Here is a 15,416-nt window from a genome sequence, read left to right as displayed (position 1 = left end):
TGCTACACTAGTTTACTCATGTTCTAGAATACTTTTATGAGGATAATTAAGATCATTGCATTAATTGGAACATGAAGAACCACCTAGGAAAACAGTGCAACCACAATACTATATGGCTCTGGTCTTGCCTAATTAATTAGAAACTTTAGATTGTAATGGTCTAACCGAAAGGGCAAGAGGGGAGTGCGTTGATGGGGTATAGCTCGGTCCTCTTGAGGCGTAGGTATGATCCTGGGTAAAGCGTTTTCCTCATTAGGGAGGGTTATGACCACTGCGGCCTGAAACCTTAGCGGACCGTTGCAAGTTAGGGAATCTTTGTAAAGGCCTCGTAGTGAATCCCTGCCACTCACCTTGGAAGTGTTTAAGAGTCTTGCAAACCCAGGCATCAAGAGAAACACGAGTTGTGGGTAAAGTGTACAATCTCTGCAGAGTGAAAACTGATATATCAGCCGTGCTCATGGTTACGAGCGTCTTGGACCCTCACATGATAATTGAACTTGAAGATGATCTAAATTGATGTTCTTTATTTATTATTGATATCATATATCTTTTATTTATTTAAGGGTTTGTATATATACTTACACTTAGTTAACGCTTGCTAAATAAAACTTGATCAACTAAAAATACTTATTACAGTCAAACCATGTCAGCTTTTCCTTAATTTTGGCCTTGCATGTTATATAATTTACTCCACTTGCTGAGTACCAACCATGAGTGTACCCACACTTGCTTTATTAAAATCAATGCTGCTTAGAACAAGATAATTGTCATGAGTTCGCCGAAGATTTTGAAGAATACTAGGCGTATGTCTCCCAGTCATCTGCTTGTGAAGTTGAAGTTCGCTGCTAGTTATAAACATTTATTTATTCGCTTAAGATTAAAACTTTTGGTCATGTAATAAAGTACTATGATACTCTGTTTCGTTAATGCATTGTTTCGAGTATTTATTCCGAAAGCATGGAATCAGAAGCTGGATGATAGCTTGGCCTCCTGGGTTTCAGGAGGAGTCCATCAAATCATGCTGTTTATTGCAGAGGTGCTGGTGGTGAACGTCTGGTGCTAGGAGTATATGTTGATGATCTGGTGATCACAGGCTGCAGTAGCTCTGGCATTCAGAAGTTCAAGAAGGAGATGACTGAGCTGTTCAAGATGAGTGATCTGGGGCCGCTGCATTACTATCTTGGGGTTGAGGTGAAGCAGCAAGCAGATGGCATCTCACTCAATCAGAGAAACTATGCTGCAAAGGTTCTGGAGAAGGCAGGGATGTCTGATTGCAATCCATGTAAGATACCCATGGAACCAAGGCTGAAGCTCAGTAAGGAAAGCACAAGTCCGCCTGTGGAGGCAACCATGTACAGAAGTCTAGTTGGCAGCCTCAGGTGCTTGGTTAATATCCGTCCTGATCTTGCATTTTCAGTTGGGTATGTCCGTAGGTTCATGGAACAACCACATGAGGATCATCTTGCAGCAGTGAAGCATATATTGAGATACATTGCTGGGACTTGTGGATCGGGAGTGTTCTATGCAAGGAAAAAGGGAATAGAACCAATTCTTGAAGGGTACAGTGATAGTGACCTGGCTGGTGATGTTGATAGCTGCAAAGAGCATTAATGGTCTTATCTTCTTCCTTGGTGGGGGTCCTATTAGGTGACAGTCAACAAAATAGAAGGTTGTGGCTTTGTCTAGCTGTGAAGCCGAGTATATTGCTGCTGCAACTGCTGCCTGTCAAGCAGTTTGGTTAGCACGGCTGCTAGCTGAAGTCAGAGATTCAGAGGTGAGCAAGCCAGTGCTGAGAGTGGACAACAAGTCCACCATTTCACTTGTTAAAAATCCAGTGCGTCATGACCGGAGCAAACATGTAGATACAAGATTTCACTTGATCCGGTAGTATGCAAATTCAGGCCAAATTGAAGCGAAGTTCATCAGAACGGAGGAGCAGATTGGGGATATTCTCACAAAGCCTCTCTGCAGAATCAAGTTCCAGGAGCTTTGCATGAAGCTTGGTCTCCAATCAGGTCAGTAGTCTAGCGAGTCAAGACTTAGGAGGAGATTTGTCAGAATAACTCTTGATCGCTTAATGTCAGGTTTGGTGTTTGTTAGTTCAGAGCATGACCGAGTCGTCAGGTTGTGCATGTTTTCAGCTCGAGGTGTGCATGTTCACTCCGGAGCGGGTCTTTAGCTAGTGCATGGTACGGCATGCCTGGACGTGCGGGATGGCGCACGAATTGGAGGGGCATGGCGTGCATTTCGGATGGCCGGTGGCCATGAGTCTGTAATGGAGTCTTTATATTCAGTTAACAGAGTCTATAAAAGGCTGCTAGTTTGCAGCACCAAAAACAAGACCGTGTGTTCCAGTACTCGCGTGAGTTGTTGTGTTCATCAGGGAGAGCTCGCCAGCGGCGTTGTGACGTTGCTACTCCGGCGATCTCCGACAGTGCGGAGGAGCGGTGAGGGGGCGGAAGGGTGGATGTCGCCGAGCCGCATGAAGGGGAGCTCGGGCGGGGAGCAGCAATCCCCTGCAGCGACGACCTGCGCTGGGTCCCATCATGTGGCGGCGTCGAGTGCGGCCTGTACGCCTGCAATTGGGTCTCGACCTCCGCGGCGCTAGCCACCTCGGCGGCGATGAAGGGCGTCAGAGATTGCGGGGACGGTGGCGCTGATCCAGCGGTTGGCGGCAGCGAGGAGTAGCGGTGAGGGCGAGAGCGTGCAGAGGAGCGAAGTGAGGAGAGAGGATGGAAGTCCCCGAGTCGCAAGGAGAAGAGTCCGTGGCGGAGCAGCGGGAGGAGCGGCGAGCGGAAGAGGGGCGTGACCGCGCGAGGGAGGTGAACTCTGGATAAAGCTGCATTATGAGAGTCTGGTCAGCATCTGGCCACCCAACCAAGGAGGCCCTTTTGTGATTTTCGATGTGAAACTTGCATCCCGGTGTCTGCCCTAGCCTCACCGAAGAAGTACAATCCAATACATTGGATCACAGTTTTGTCGCCTCTTTATTTGTTTCTTTCCAAATATTTTTTTTCCAATCCATGATCAATGAAACTGATTCATGTACCAATAAACATCCTACTCCCTCCGTCTATAATTATTAGTTATTTTAATATTTATAGATATATAGTCTTTGTTATGCAATGTTCAAATTCCTATTCATATTCATCACAGGAGTAACAAATATTTAGACACAACAGCATTCTTCTTTTATTTTGTAGAAATGATACTGATCTTTCATGTCCAATTCTAGATTTAAGCAACCAGAGCCTTTATGGCCCGTGTGTTTTGAGAAATTTCAGAATTTTGAATTCAATCCGCGCGCCTCAAAGGGATTGACATCCAATCCGTAAATCTTTCAGATTTTGATACTATGCACGTGAATTATTTTAGTTTGGGTGTTTCTAGTTCTTTTCTCCCATTCTCTCTTTTCCCAATTTCTTTTTATTCACATTCACCAGGCCACGGGAAAAGACGGTCCTGCCCCTGGCCATATCGTTGGTTGTTTGCTTGCGTGCTTCCTACTGCATCCAACCCGAATTGCTTTCTTGTTGCGTTACCAAATCCTCCAATTGGTTCAGACGAAATTCTCTTTTGAATTGAATTGATCTCCTCAATCTCTCTGTGCGATCAGATAGGCGTGCAGATCGAGCCGGTGTTCGACGCCCTGGCGCGGACCAACATGCGCCGACCAAAGCCCACCGCGCCGTCCTCCGAGGCCGAGACGCCCAGGACGGACAGCCTCGTCGCGCGCCTCATGGGCATCGACGGCCTGCCGGACTCCCAGCAGCCCTGGTCCGCGGCGCACCACAAGAAGCAGCCCGCTGGCAGGCACTCTTTCAGGAAACAACAAGCCGCCGCCGCCGCCGACAAGGAGAACCACTGCGGAGGCGGGGAAGAAGAAGCGCGTCATCCCGGAGTCCATGAACCGGGAGCCGCTGCGGAGCCTCAGCTGCAACGTCGGTGGCGACGATGCCGAGGCGCGGTCGCTGCCGGACACGCCGCGCGGGTCCACGTCGGCACGGGCGTCGTGGGATGGGCCCAGGCTGTCGCTGCAGGCGCTCAAGGAGAGCTTCCTCGACAGGGCCGCGCAGTACATGTCCATTCCCAGCTCGCCAACGTCCTCCTCCGCCGGCAAGAAGACGAACTCATACCAATTTCCCTCGGCGGCCTCCGGTAGCGGGCTCCGGGAGAGGCGAACTGCTCGCAGGAGGGAGCCGAGTCCAAGCCACCGGCGAGTGGCAGCGGATTTGGATGCGGGAGCTCCTGTTCTTGGATGAGAGAGAGAGAGAGAGAGAGGGCGGCGGTGGCGGCGCTGTTCTTCGCGCGCGCGAGAGGGGGGAACGGGAGAGATGAGAGAGGAACGCGACAGGAGAGAGGGGATCAATCGATCAGGTGATGAAGTTGATATGGCCAGGGGTAGGACCGTCTTTTCCTGGGGGCGTCTATTTGTAGCCGCGTGTGATTGCAGTCGCCGTCGTCGCAGAAGGCGGCTCTCGGCGCTGGGCAGTGCACATGTTCAGCCATGCTTACAGGAAGGTACAACCATTTTAATTTTAAATAAAAAATTATTTTAGAATACAAAGCAACGTTCTGAGAATATTATTTCTAAGAAGAAAAGTTCATCGAAAGAAATTGTTCTAAAGATAAAATAAAATTAAATATTCTAAGAACAATGTTATAGAAAAAATGTTCTAAGAACAAAGAAAAATGCTCAGAAAAAAGTTGTTTAAAAAGTATTTTCAAATGTAGGCAAGTGTGATGTAGTTTTGAAGATTTCAATGCAAGGTATAATTAAAATTTGATTTGAATGATTAATTTGCGAAGTAGAGAATTTTTAGGGTGAATAAATATGTTGCATGCTGGTCGAGACATCAGCTGCAGCAGCGGGGACTCTTCTACGACGTGTCGGAACCTACAGGCCTGGTGATTAAAAGAAAATTAGAAAAGAGAGAAATTGGAAAAAAGATGAGAAACACCCAAACTGAAACAATTCGCGTGCGAATTGGGTGTCAATTCTGATGAGGCGTGCGGATTAAGTTCCAAATTCTGAAATTTCTCATTTGTTTTAGCTAATTGGGTGTCAATTCTGATGAGGCGTGCGGATTAAGTTTCAAATTCTGAAATTTCTCATTTGTTTTAGCTTGCTATTGCTAGGTTAGAATTTACAATTCAAAGCTCAAACAAACACCCTTTTTTCTTATAACAAATTAAACACCTAAGGTTGCAATACTATACTACTACAACAACGTAGCCTTTAGATTGTATCAATAATTCAATACAGCAACATGAGTTCACCAATTTTTAAGAACAATCTATAGTTTCAGAATCTGCAACTAAAACAAACAGAACGTTACTATATTAGTTATGCCACCACAAAATGAGCCCTTTCGCTAGTTGGGATTGCGGCAATTGCTAATCCACTGGAAGTTTCTAGCCCTTTTGCACCCAGTGTGTCCTATTCGTTCTACAAGAACTACGCTACAAACTAAAATAAAATGACAAGTACATATTCAGATTACTTAAGGATGCAATGTAGCAACAGTTCTATTTAGGGTGCTAAGATTTCCATTGCGAAGGTATTATGTCTTTAGTCTCAAATAATGTCCGCCGGTTGAAACGTCATTATTCTCGGCAAGAGGGAGTAGTAAGTTCAAATAAAAGAGCCAAAAATCCGTATAGTTTGTTGATGGGGCTGTAAATTTTCTTTTTGGCTTTTCTGGTGCATTAACATTGATTGAGATTGATCTGCGTCTCAGTAAAATGAAAAATAAAATACAAATGGACTAGGATAGCAATCTAGATTATTCCATCCATTCTAAACAATAAGTCATTCTATTCAAAATTATCCAAACAATAAGTCATTTTATCCTATTTGGTAGATGCATGTGTATACAGAAGTCAATTAGTTCTAGATATGATTAACAAATAAGGGCAAGCAAGATTATTTTATATCTCTAATAATCTGTCATAAGCTCTAAAATAATTTATTGTTTTAAGACGGGGCATACACTACTGTCATCTGTATTTTCTTTGCGAAATACAATACAATTATCTTTATTTGCTCGAACAACGCCTGAATATACTAAGCCGAGCTCAAACTTGCACTGTTCTAAAGTGTGGGATGCAATGCATCATACGTGACCGAGTTTTAGGTGATCCTGTCGATCCTACTACCGGTGGTCACTCCACTCCCGGCTTTCGTCCAAAGCGTGTCCCTGTTTAAAGACCCGTCCGGCCATCCATCCGTCATCGTGGATCCATCCACCCTCCTTCCAACGGAGATCCACCAACTGCATTCGCCGCCCGCCACCGACGCCACCGTCCCTTCCACGTGCCCCTGCAGAGGCAGCCACCACCACCACCGCCCGGCGCCCGCGCAGCGGATCCCTCCTCCCAGCCACCCACGCGTCTCCACGTGCCCCGTACGCTCCCGGCGCCTCACGTGGCGAGACCTCAACGCGAGGCCACGCCGCTGCCGGCCGCACCGGATCCCGCGCAACTCACGTCGGCCTCGCCGCACCCCCTTCCGCTGCCCGCCCTACATCCGGCCACCTGACGCGGCGCCCGCCTAGCCAATGGCAGGTCGGCTCCACGTACGCCCCGAACCCAGCAGTCGGTGTGACCGCAGCCATCGCGGGGCTCCGTGCCCGCTTTCCCGTTGGGCCCCACCCGCTGCTGCCGCTGTCTGTGCTGCAGCGCTGCTCAGCGATGTTAATGGATCGCCCACAAAAACAAAAAGGGTCCAGCTCACCCGCTGACGCGTGGGCCCGACCCGGCGCGCTAGCACCACACCAACGGTCTCCGTCCGTCTCACTCCCCAGCGCCGCCGTTCCCAACCGAACCCACCTCGCACCCCTTGCTCCCACTGACATGCGGGCCGAGTGACTTCACGGACACACTCGTCAGTTGCGCGAGCGGCGATGCCCGCACCGAAGCTGTACGCCACCACGCGAACCCATAGCCCCCTACCGCTCGCGTCCCTTCTCGCTGCCTGCCTGAGATAACTTTGTTGGCCTCTCTCTCTCTCTCTCTGTGCTGCCGTCGCTATTATTAATCGCCATCAAAACACACTACCAACGCCGCGGTACTGGCCAGTACTCCTGCTGCTACCGCTACGCTGCTGCTGCTGATGCCTGCGAGGCGATCTCGATGGCCGGGCGAGCCCTAGGCGCCGGCGGCGGCGGGCGCGGGGCGGCGGCATCCTCCGCCTGAGCGGGGAGCGGGGCCCTGATCCGCGCGCGGGCGGCGGGCGCTGGCGCGATGAACCCGCTCTGCTGCATCGCGCCGGTCTCGCTCGAGCACGCCGCGGACCACCTCCACCACCAGCAGCCGCCGCCGCGCATCCTCGCCGCCGCGCCGGCGCCGCCTCTGCCGCAGCCGGCGGCGGCGGTCGCGGGGGTGCTGCAAAAGTGGGTCAACTACGGGAAGGGGTGGCGGTCGCGCTACTTCGTGCTCGAGGACGGGGTGCTCTCCTACTACAAGCTCCGCGGTGGCGGCGGCGGAGCGGGCGGCGCCGGGGAGGCGGTCGCTTTCGCGGCGGCGAGGGTGATCGGGGAGGGGGCCGCGCTGCGGCGGGCGCGGGAGGAGGCCGCGGCGGCGGGGAAGCAGTGGAGGCCGTTCGGCGAGGTACACCTCAAGGTACGTACGGTCCCGCGGCGGGGTTTTAGCACTAGCATTGCGTCGGATTGGGTCTGCTCTCAGGCGTGCCATGGGGTTGCGGGCGGCTGGGAGGAGTGAGATTTTTGAAGCCGCATTGCTCGGGTAATGATTGGGCGATGAATATTGTATTCGCGGAATCGCAGTGGGGTAGATGAGTTTGCGGTTAAAAGCAATTGAAGGCGATGTGCACTCTTTTTAAGCTCTCATTCTGCCTTTTGCAACTGATGACATGTCATGGTAGGGAACCCTGGTCATAGGTATGCTTGCGTCCATGCAGAAATTTTAGTTTAATGAGGAAATTGACCATAATTACGGAATCATCTGAATAATTTGGCACAATGCTGGAGCAAGCAAGACCAGGATTTCTTAATCTTATAGGGATTTCCTTCTCTGGTGTTTATAGGTTTCTTCAATTCGTGCAAGCAAGTCTGATGATAAGAGGCTGTATATATTCAGTGGTACCAAGACGTTACACCTGAGGTGTGAAACTGAGGAGGACAGGAATGCCTGGATAGATGCATTGCTGGTGGCGAAGGATCGCTTCCCGCGGTCGCTTACTAGCAATGATCTTGGTCCCATGGCAGACATTATGTTGTCCACCGAGAAGCTGAGGGTTCGGCTGCTGCAGGAGGGTCTGGGTGAAGCAGTGGTCAAGGAGTGTGAGTCTATTATGATGAGTGAGCTGCTGGAACTGCACAACCAGATAAAGTCTCGGCAGCAGCAGCATTCTATTTTGATAGACCGCCTCAGGCAATTGGAGGTAGTCTTCTATCTCTGGTTTGTTTACTTCTTGATGTTCTGATTATTCTTTTGTTAGTACTATACTCATGATGATGACTATTAAAAAATACTAAAGTAGGAAAAATATCTCTTATCCATTTTGGTGAAGTAAAAAATTTAAATAATGATTTTGAACAAAGCTTGATCTGAGTTAGGGCTTCAAGTTACATGCTGTCTTCTAAGTACTAGCATTAATACCTTGCATAACTTGTTTGTCTTATTTATGCTTGCATACCGTCATCATTGCTAGCTTCAGTCTCATTATTATGTGGTGCTTGCAAGTGACAGGAATAATGGGATCACCATTATCATATGCTGATATGCATGCAATGCACGCCTAGCATATTTTGTGTGAAAAAAGTCACTGACATTTTGTAAATACAAGCTATATCAGATTGAGGGATATAATAATACCGCCCATAAATGGAATTCATTCGCATTTCCATTTTGTTTACTGGAGAGCAAATTTGTTGTGTTAAAACCATTCTTTTTTTTGAAATACTTGGTCTGTAGCAAAGTATGTTTATCTGTGTCTTAGTCTGGCATAATCTCTTTAATAGTTATAGAGCGCATTTCAACTGTATAAGTGCATCGTTGTCAAGTTCCTTGACGATTCTTTTGTTGTTTAACTTATGCAAATGATTTTTTTCTTCTGAAGTAAAAGAATTTGACCATAACTTTAACAGTCAATATGGTCCATTTCTTGGTGCAGACAGAAAAAGTTGAGCTGGAGAGAACAGTTGTACATGAGACTAAAGAGAGGGAAACACATGGTTATGCTAATGGCAGACAAAGTGGTTAGTAATTTCATTACTCACACGCTTATGATTTTGCTAGCTCTTTGTGTTTGCAACCTGTTTTACATCATCTTTCAATGACATTATTAACCTCCAGAATTTTTATGGTTCACATAGCTCTTATGCCATTTTGGTGTAAAATACTTAAAACATCTTTGTGCTGCATTATTATTCATTTGTAGAAAAATGGAAGTATTTAGCCTATGCAACTTGACTTAGCTCCTCCACATTTGACATAAGCTGATCTGATTATGATACTGTCATAGTTTCAATTTTTAAATTTACATAACTAGCCAAGGTCCAGCTAATGAGTATGGTTAAACATACTTGTCTCTATTAGACATTATAATCAGGTTTCTGTTGTGCAACCATTTTCACTTGGTCTGCTCTCACCACTTCAGTACTTGTTGTACAACTGTTGCTGAATGCTCAATTTTCAATATTTTTTCAAGATGGTCTGTCCATATGTTCCAACTTTTCTGGAATCTGGTATGTTCCAACTTTCAAAAACTGTCTCCAACAATTGTCCTTCTGTAAAGATATTTTCTTCACATGCTTCTTCAGATTCTATTGCGATGAATGAAAAGAAAAAAAAAGCTACATGTCATACCAATCTATTAAGAACTTGAGCAGTCTTGCCTGTTGGCCCCATTGTAACTGTTCGATATTTGCTTTCCTTGTGTTAGATATAAGGCTTAAGTGCCACCTTAGTTGTATTTATATACAAGCATATTCTGCTCTACATGTGCTAATGGCCTAATGCTGTGAGATATGGGCAAAGTTTTGTCTGTTTAGTGTTTACTCATCTAGTCTTGTAGCTGGTATGCATATACATATTATCTTTTGTAAATAGCTGCTCAGTGAAGATGGAAAGTTCAAGAACTAAAACATCTTTGTAGAGCTTGTGGTAATTAGTAATACAGTTTCTGCGAAGTTTATATGCTTCTATCAATCAGACACCTTGTGGTAATTAGTTAGCAAGCCTTAATTAAATAGTTGATACAGTTTCTGCAAAGTTTGTGATTGGCTTTCATCTTCTTTAAAGCTTATCTCAGGAGATGACTGTTCAGTTCTATGTTTTCTTTTGTCTTAAGAGTATGTAGTCACATGGCTTGTTGTTTTGGTCCCATTACATATGCCATATTATGGAGTACTGTAATACAAATTATGTACTTCCATAGTCCTCTCATATTGTTTTCAGCAGAAAAATAGTTCAGATGCTTCATTTGTTACTTTGTTTATATATTTAACAATTTGTGAGGAAGCAGTGAGTTTGAGTGATAATATGGCATTTTTTTTTATTTGCATCATATCCTGTGCCTGTAAGTATTTAAATTCAAATATGGAAAAGAACATTCTGATATAAGTTACCTTATAGGCTACATATGCTGTTTTGTCCAATGCTAGTTACCTTATTAGGCTACATTTTGCATCATAACCTGTGCCCATAAGAATTGCTAGTTAACACACATTGGCTTAAGTAACGCATATTTGTATGGTTTATTCCAGCGATATACACCTGGAAGCCTGCATATTTCCCCCATGTATGGAAACTTGGAATGTTGTTGGCAAAAAGAAACTTTAAATTATTTTGAGTCTAAATTTATGTCCGACAAATTCCTACACTTCGAGCTCATTTTTGACTTTTTACCAAATGTGCAGATTTCTATTCAGTTTTATCAGGAGGAAGTACAAGTGAATCAGACCCTGACACTGCAAGTCAAGTGGCTGAAGTTGAAACCGAGGAAGATGAAGTAACATACTTCGATACAAGAGACTTTTTATCTGCAGAATCTTTACGAAGTGCTTCATGTCGAAGGAAGGAGCTTGTAACAAATGGTTGCAATGGATCAGAATATGTTGGAGATTCTGTTACAAATACTGTCAAAACTACTAAATATCCATTTGTGCTACGTAGAGATAAGCTACCAGAACCGAAGGAAAAAGAGAAACCTATAGGATTGTGGTCAATAATTAAAGAAAATATAGGGAAAGACCTCTCAGGTGTTTGTCTACCTGTTTATTTCAATGAGCCTCTCTCGTCTTTACAAAAATGTTTTGAAGATTTGGAGTACTCTTACTTGGTTGACCATGCACTACAGTGGGGAAAACAGGTAGAGTTCCAACACTTTCTGTAAAGGATTGGTTGTGTGGACATTTTGTTTGGTGTTTCTTGATAGTTCTGTTTTAATTTTGTAAAATCTTTCCTATATTTCTTCATCTATTTAATCGAACATTTTTTGGCATAGGACAAACTTTAAATATTAGTGCGTGGCTGATGCTTTTTCTTTTTGGTAACTCTAATTGTCTTTTTGGTAACTCTAATTGTCTCAGGTAATCTTAGCGTACATTGGGTGCTTTATGTGTTGTGACATTTTAAGTAACTAAACTTGGTCCACGTAACAAGACTAACATTTAAGGCCTTATTTTGCTAGTCCTATCGTGGCCAAGCAAGGATAGTCCTGGATTGGGCTGAAATCGTAGCCAGTTTTGGTTTATCCAAACAAGTTATGTGAGGAAATTGGATAACTGTAGTAGCTAATGTTTAGCTCTGAAGAACCTCCATCAACATCTAATCATAGGATAATTCGATATCGTATTATTTCACTTGCTGCTTGCTACATATTCTAATGTGTGTTGGAGTTTGTGTCTTGTATTCTTTGGTACACTTTCTTCTTAATGAAATGACACGCAGCTCTCCTGTGTCGTTTGAGAAAATTGTATTATCGTATATCCTGTCTCCTCTGGTTTCTTGTTAGGCTACGTATTATGTCGTTTACCGCATACAATATGCATCTTTTTTGGGAAAAATGTTTTTTTTAGCCTTTACCCTAATTTTGAGCACTATGCTTCTCTCCCTGTCAATACTTTATTTGTTGCAATATAACGATTCTTGGTAAATACAATGTAGGGTGACAGCTTGATGAGAATACTTCATGTAGCAGCGTTTGCAGTATCAGGTTATGCTTCAACTGAAGGTCGGCAATGCAAACCCTTCAATCCTCTACTGGGGGAAACATACGAAGCTGACTATCCAGATAGAGGACTTCGCTTTTTCTCTGAAAAGGTTGCATATCTGTTTGTGAAAATTATGAACTTTTTCTGAGCAGTGTAATTCCTAGTTCCTATTATTGCTTTTGTTAGTACCATGCAAGTTTTCCATTAGTAGTAGTAACCTATAGAGCTCTCTTAAGTATTTTGATTAAAAAAGTATTTTTAACATATAAAATCATTATTTTTACAAAAGTAAAATTTATTTCAGGTCAGTCATCACCCTGTGGTTGTTGCATGTCACTGTGAAGGTAGAGGTTGGAGATTCTGGGGTGATTCCAATCTGAAAGGGAAGTTCTGGGGTCGGTCCATTCAGCTTGATCCAATAGGCGTTCTTACCCTCCAATTTGATGATGGAGAAACATTTCAGTGGAGTAAAGTGACTACCTCCATTTACAATATCATAATTGGCAAAATTTACTGTGATCACTATGGCACAATGCGTATCAATGGGAGTGGCCAGTACTCCTGCAAGCTTAAATTCAAAGAACAGTCGATAATTGATCGCAATCCACACCAGGTAAATTGGTAACTTCTACATAGAATGAATTTACATCAAGTAAATATAGTTACTTGTGTGCTGTGAACTGTCCAAAGGATCTTTTGCTTTATTTTTACATTAAAGTCTAAGTTTATATTTTTTCAAACAAACTTTGAAGATTTAGAAACCACACCATGCATTTCTGTTGTATTTTGTTTAGGTTCTTCTATACTTCTGCTAATATATGCCGCTTTTTGCATGAAGTAGTTGTTAAAAAGAATATTGTATTGAGGAGACAATACATCTGTACTGAGCCTTGCTAGGAACACATCATGTGCCTTTGTTTTATTTTTATGTGCTTCTATACTTTTGCAATTACATGTCTGTTATCATATGGGGTAGTTTAATACATTAAAAATAGAGTATTGTGAAAAGGAGATTATCATGGTTTGCCTAAATTTGATAATAGGTCTTGCTTACTTCTACGTTGCTACAAAGCTATAACAATTTGTCTGAAATAATTTTTCTTTGCTAAGCTGTACGCAGTTAAGGCCATTCTCTTTCTTAAGCTGTACACAGTAAAGGCCCTGTTGGATTCCTTACCATACTTTACCACTTTGGTCCCAAAAGTTCAGCATGGCCACAGTTTTTGTGGTGATCAAATTGTCTACCACAACTGAGGCAATATTTGGCAGGAAGCTGTCCTCAGTGATAAAAATGTTGGGCATGCCACGGATCTTACACTGAACCAAACACCAGCCACTGTAGGTCAAAACTGCCATAGTTGGTCAAACCAGCCTGCCTAAACTGTTGTGATGAACCAAACAAGCCTTAAGTGTTTTAAAATTGCAAAAAGGGAAAAAAACTCAAACCTCTAGGTTGTCCTTATATCTTGATATTTATAGAGAACTGTTGGTGATGTTTGCTGATTTCTGAACCAGTTATGAGATTCAGGGGTAGGCTAAAGTCAGGAGCACTCTTACTTTGTAGCTGTATAATTTCTTAAATATATATTTGAACAAGCTTATGTTCTGACTTTTAAATTGTTCAAATCAATTGTGCAGGTGCATGGATTTGTGCAAGATAATAGAACAGGGCAAAAAGTAGCTATGTTAATTGGGAAATGGGATGAAACTATGTATTATGTGCTTGGAGATCCAAGTGTAAAACCCAAGGGTTATGACCCGATGTCAGAAGCGGTTCTCTTATGGGAGAGAGACAAGTCTCTTAATCAGACACGATACAACCTTTCGCCTTTTGCAATTTCTCTGAATGAATTGACACCTCACTTATTGAAGAAGTTGCCTCCTACTGATTCTCGTTTGAGGCCTGATCAAAGGCATCTGGAAAACGGTGAATATGAGATGGCAAATGCAGAGAAACTTAGGCTTGAACAACTGCAACGGCAGGTAACCAGCAATTTTATATGATATGACTTGGCCTATTTGTCATATATGTTTTTACTTGGCTTTTTCATTGCTTCATAGATTTTGCATGTTGTCATGTAGTGATAACAATTGACAGTTTCATACAATGTTCAACTCATAAATAAAGTTGTTAGGACATGCAATGTGGTGGCTCTGAATGTCTGATGTCTCCATCTTAGTGAATCTTCTCTATCTGAATTATATCAGTGCCAATTGACTTGGATTGATGAACTACAAGTATGTCAGCAAATAAAAAATAGATGCAGTAATTGATCTTTTAACGCTAAACACACTTATCGTTCATTATCTCAGCACAGCATGATCTCTGCGAATTAGTAAAACAGCAAATCAAATTCAATCAACATTCTATTATGGGGGAGGGGCAAGTCTGTACATTCGTTTGACTTGCTTAGCATTCCTGTTATAAGGCAATCATATGTTTTAGTGATAAACACGCAGCTGCTAACTTCTAGAGTCTTCCATGTCATGGAATAAGACAAATGACTAGTTACCTCTTATGCTGCCATCTTATGGCTCACAATCTGTTGGTTCCTTGAACATTATTTATAGCGAACAAAAATCTTAAATCAAAGTTCTTACTCTAATTCACAACGTGTTAGTTGGTTTTTTTGAGTTCATGACCAAACAAGTATTCTCCGTGCTCCTCTCGGTTATTTACCTGTAACTATTGCACTTTGCAGGCTCGGCGACTGCAAGAAAAAGGATGGAAACCAAGGTGGTTTAAGAAGGACGATGACGACAGCTACCGCTATGTGGGTGGATACTGGGAAGCAAGGGAGAAGGGAAACTGGGAAGGCATTTCGGACATCTTCGGCCAGAACAATGTATCACCAGGGCTGCCGTAGTTAGTAGCTACCCTGCTTGTGTTATACTAGTAGCGTGCATCAGAGGGTTTCGACGCAGAGAAAATATTTTGCGGGCTACATATACGTGGTAAAAGAATGTCAATATTGCCAATTTCCTTGGTCGCGAATCCTTGTATTGAGCAGTGAGCGCTCTGGCACGCGTCCGCAGAGCATCGATGTCCGCAGCCCCATCCAGGCTTTGCATTGCTATGGTGAGAAGTGGGACAGCAGGTGACAAAGAACTCGCTGGTTCCTTGGCCAGCCATTGCCGTCAAGGTACTATGGTAGCCTGCCAGCTGTGCATCGCGCATTGCAGTAAGGACTTGGATCCTTCTTGCAATATATATTGCAAATTATAGGTTGTTTTGGC

The 15,416-nt window shown here is 43.9% G+C and overlaps 1 protein-coding gene across 1 annotated transcript; it reads left to right on the top strand.

Moving 5' to 3' along the window:
- Nucleotides 1–7,019: 7,019 nt before the first annotated feature.
- Nucleotides 7,020–15,174, top strand: LOC112886746 (oxysterol-binding protein-related protein 1D). The gene is made up of 8 exons (XM_025952728.1): nt 7,020–7,623; nt 8,048–8,404; nt 9,137–9,221; nt 10,884–11,335; nt 12,133–12,288; nt 12,484–12,792; nt 13,818–14,162; nt 14,882–15,174. Exons 1-8 carry the CDS (start codon nt 7,246–7,248, stop codon nt 15,044–15,046), a joined length of 2,247 nt encoding a protein of 748 aa, XP_025808513.1. The 5' UTR covers nt 7,020–7,245; the 3' UTR covers nt 15,047–15,174.
- The last annotated feature ends 242 nt before the right edge of the window (nt 15,175–15,416 follow it).

Source organism: Panicum hallii, chromosome 3 (genome assembly GCF_002211085.1).
Source record: "Panicum hallii strain FIL2 chromosome 3, PHallii_v3.1, whole genome shotgun sequence".
Lineage (NCBI taxonomy): Eukaryota > Viridiplantae > Streptophyta > Magnoliopsida > Poales > Poaceae > Panicum > Panicum hallii.
This window is presented reverse-complemented; position numbering and strand designations above follow the sequence as displayed.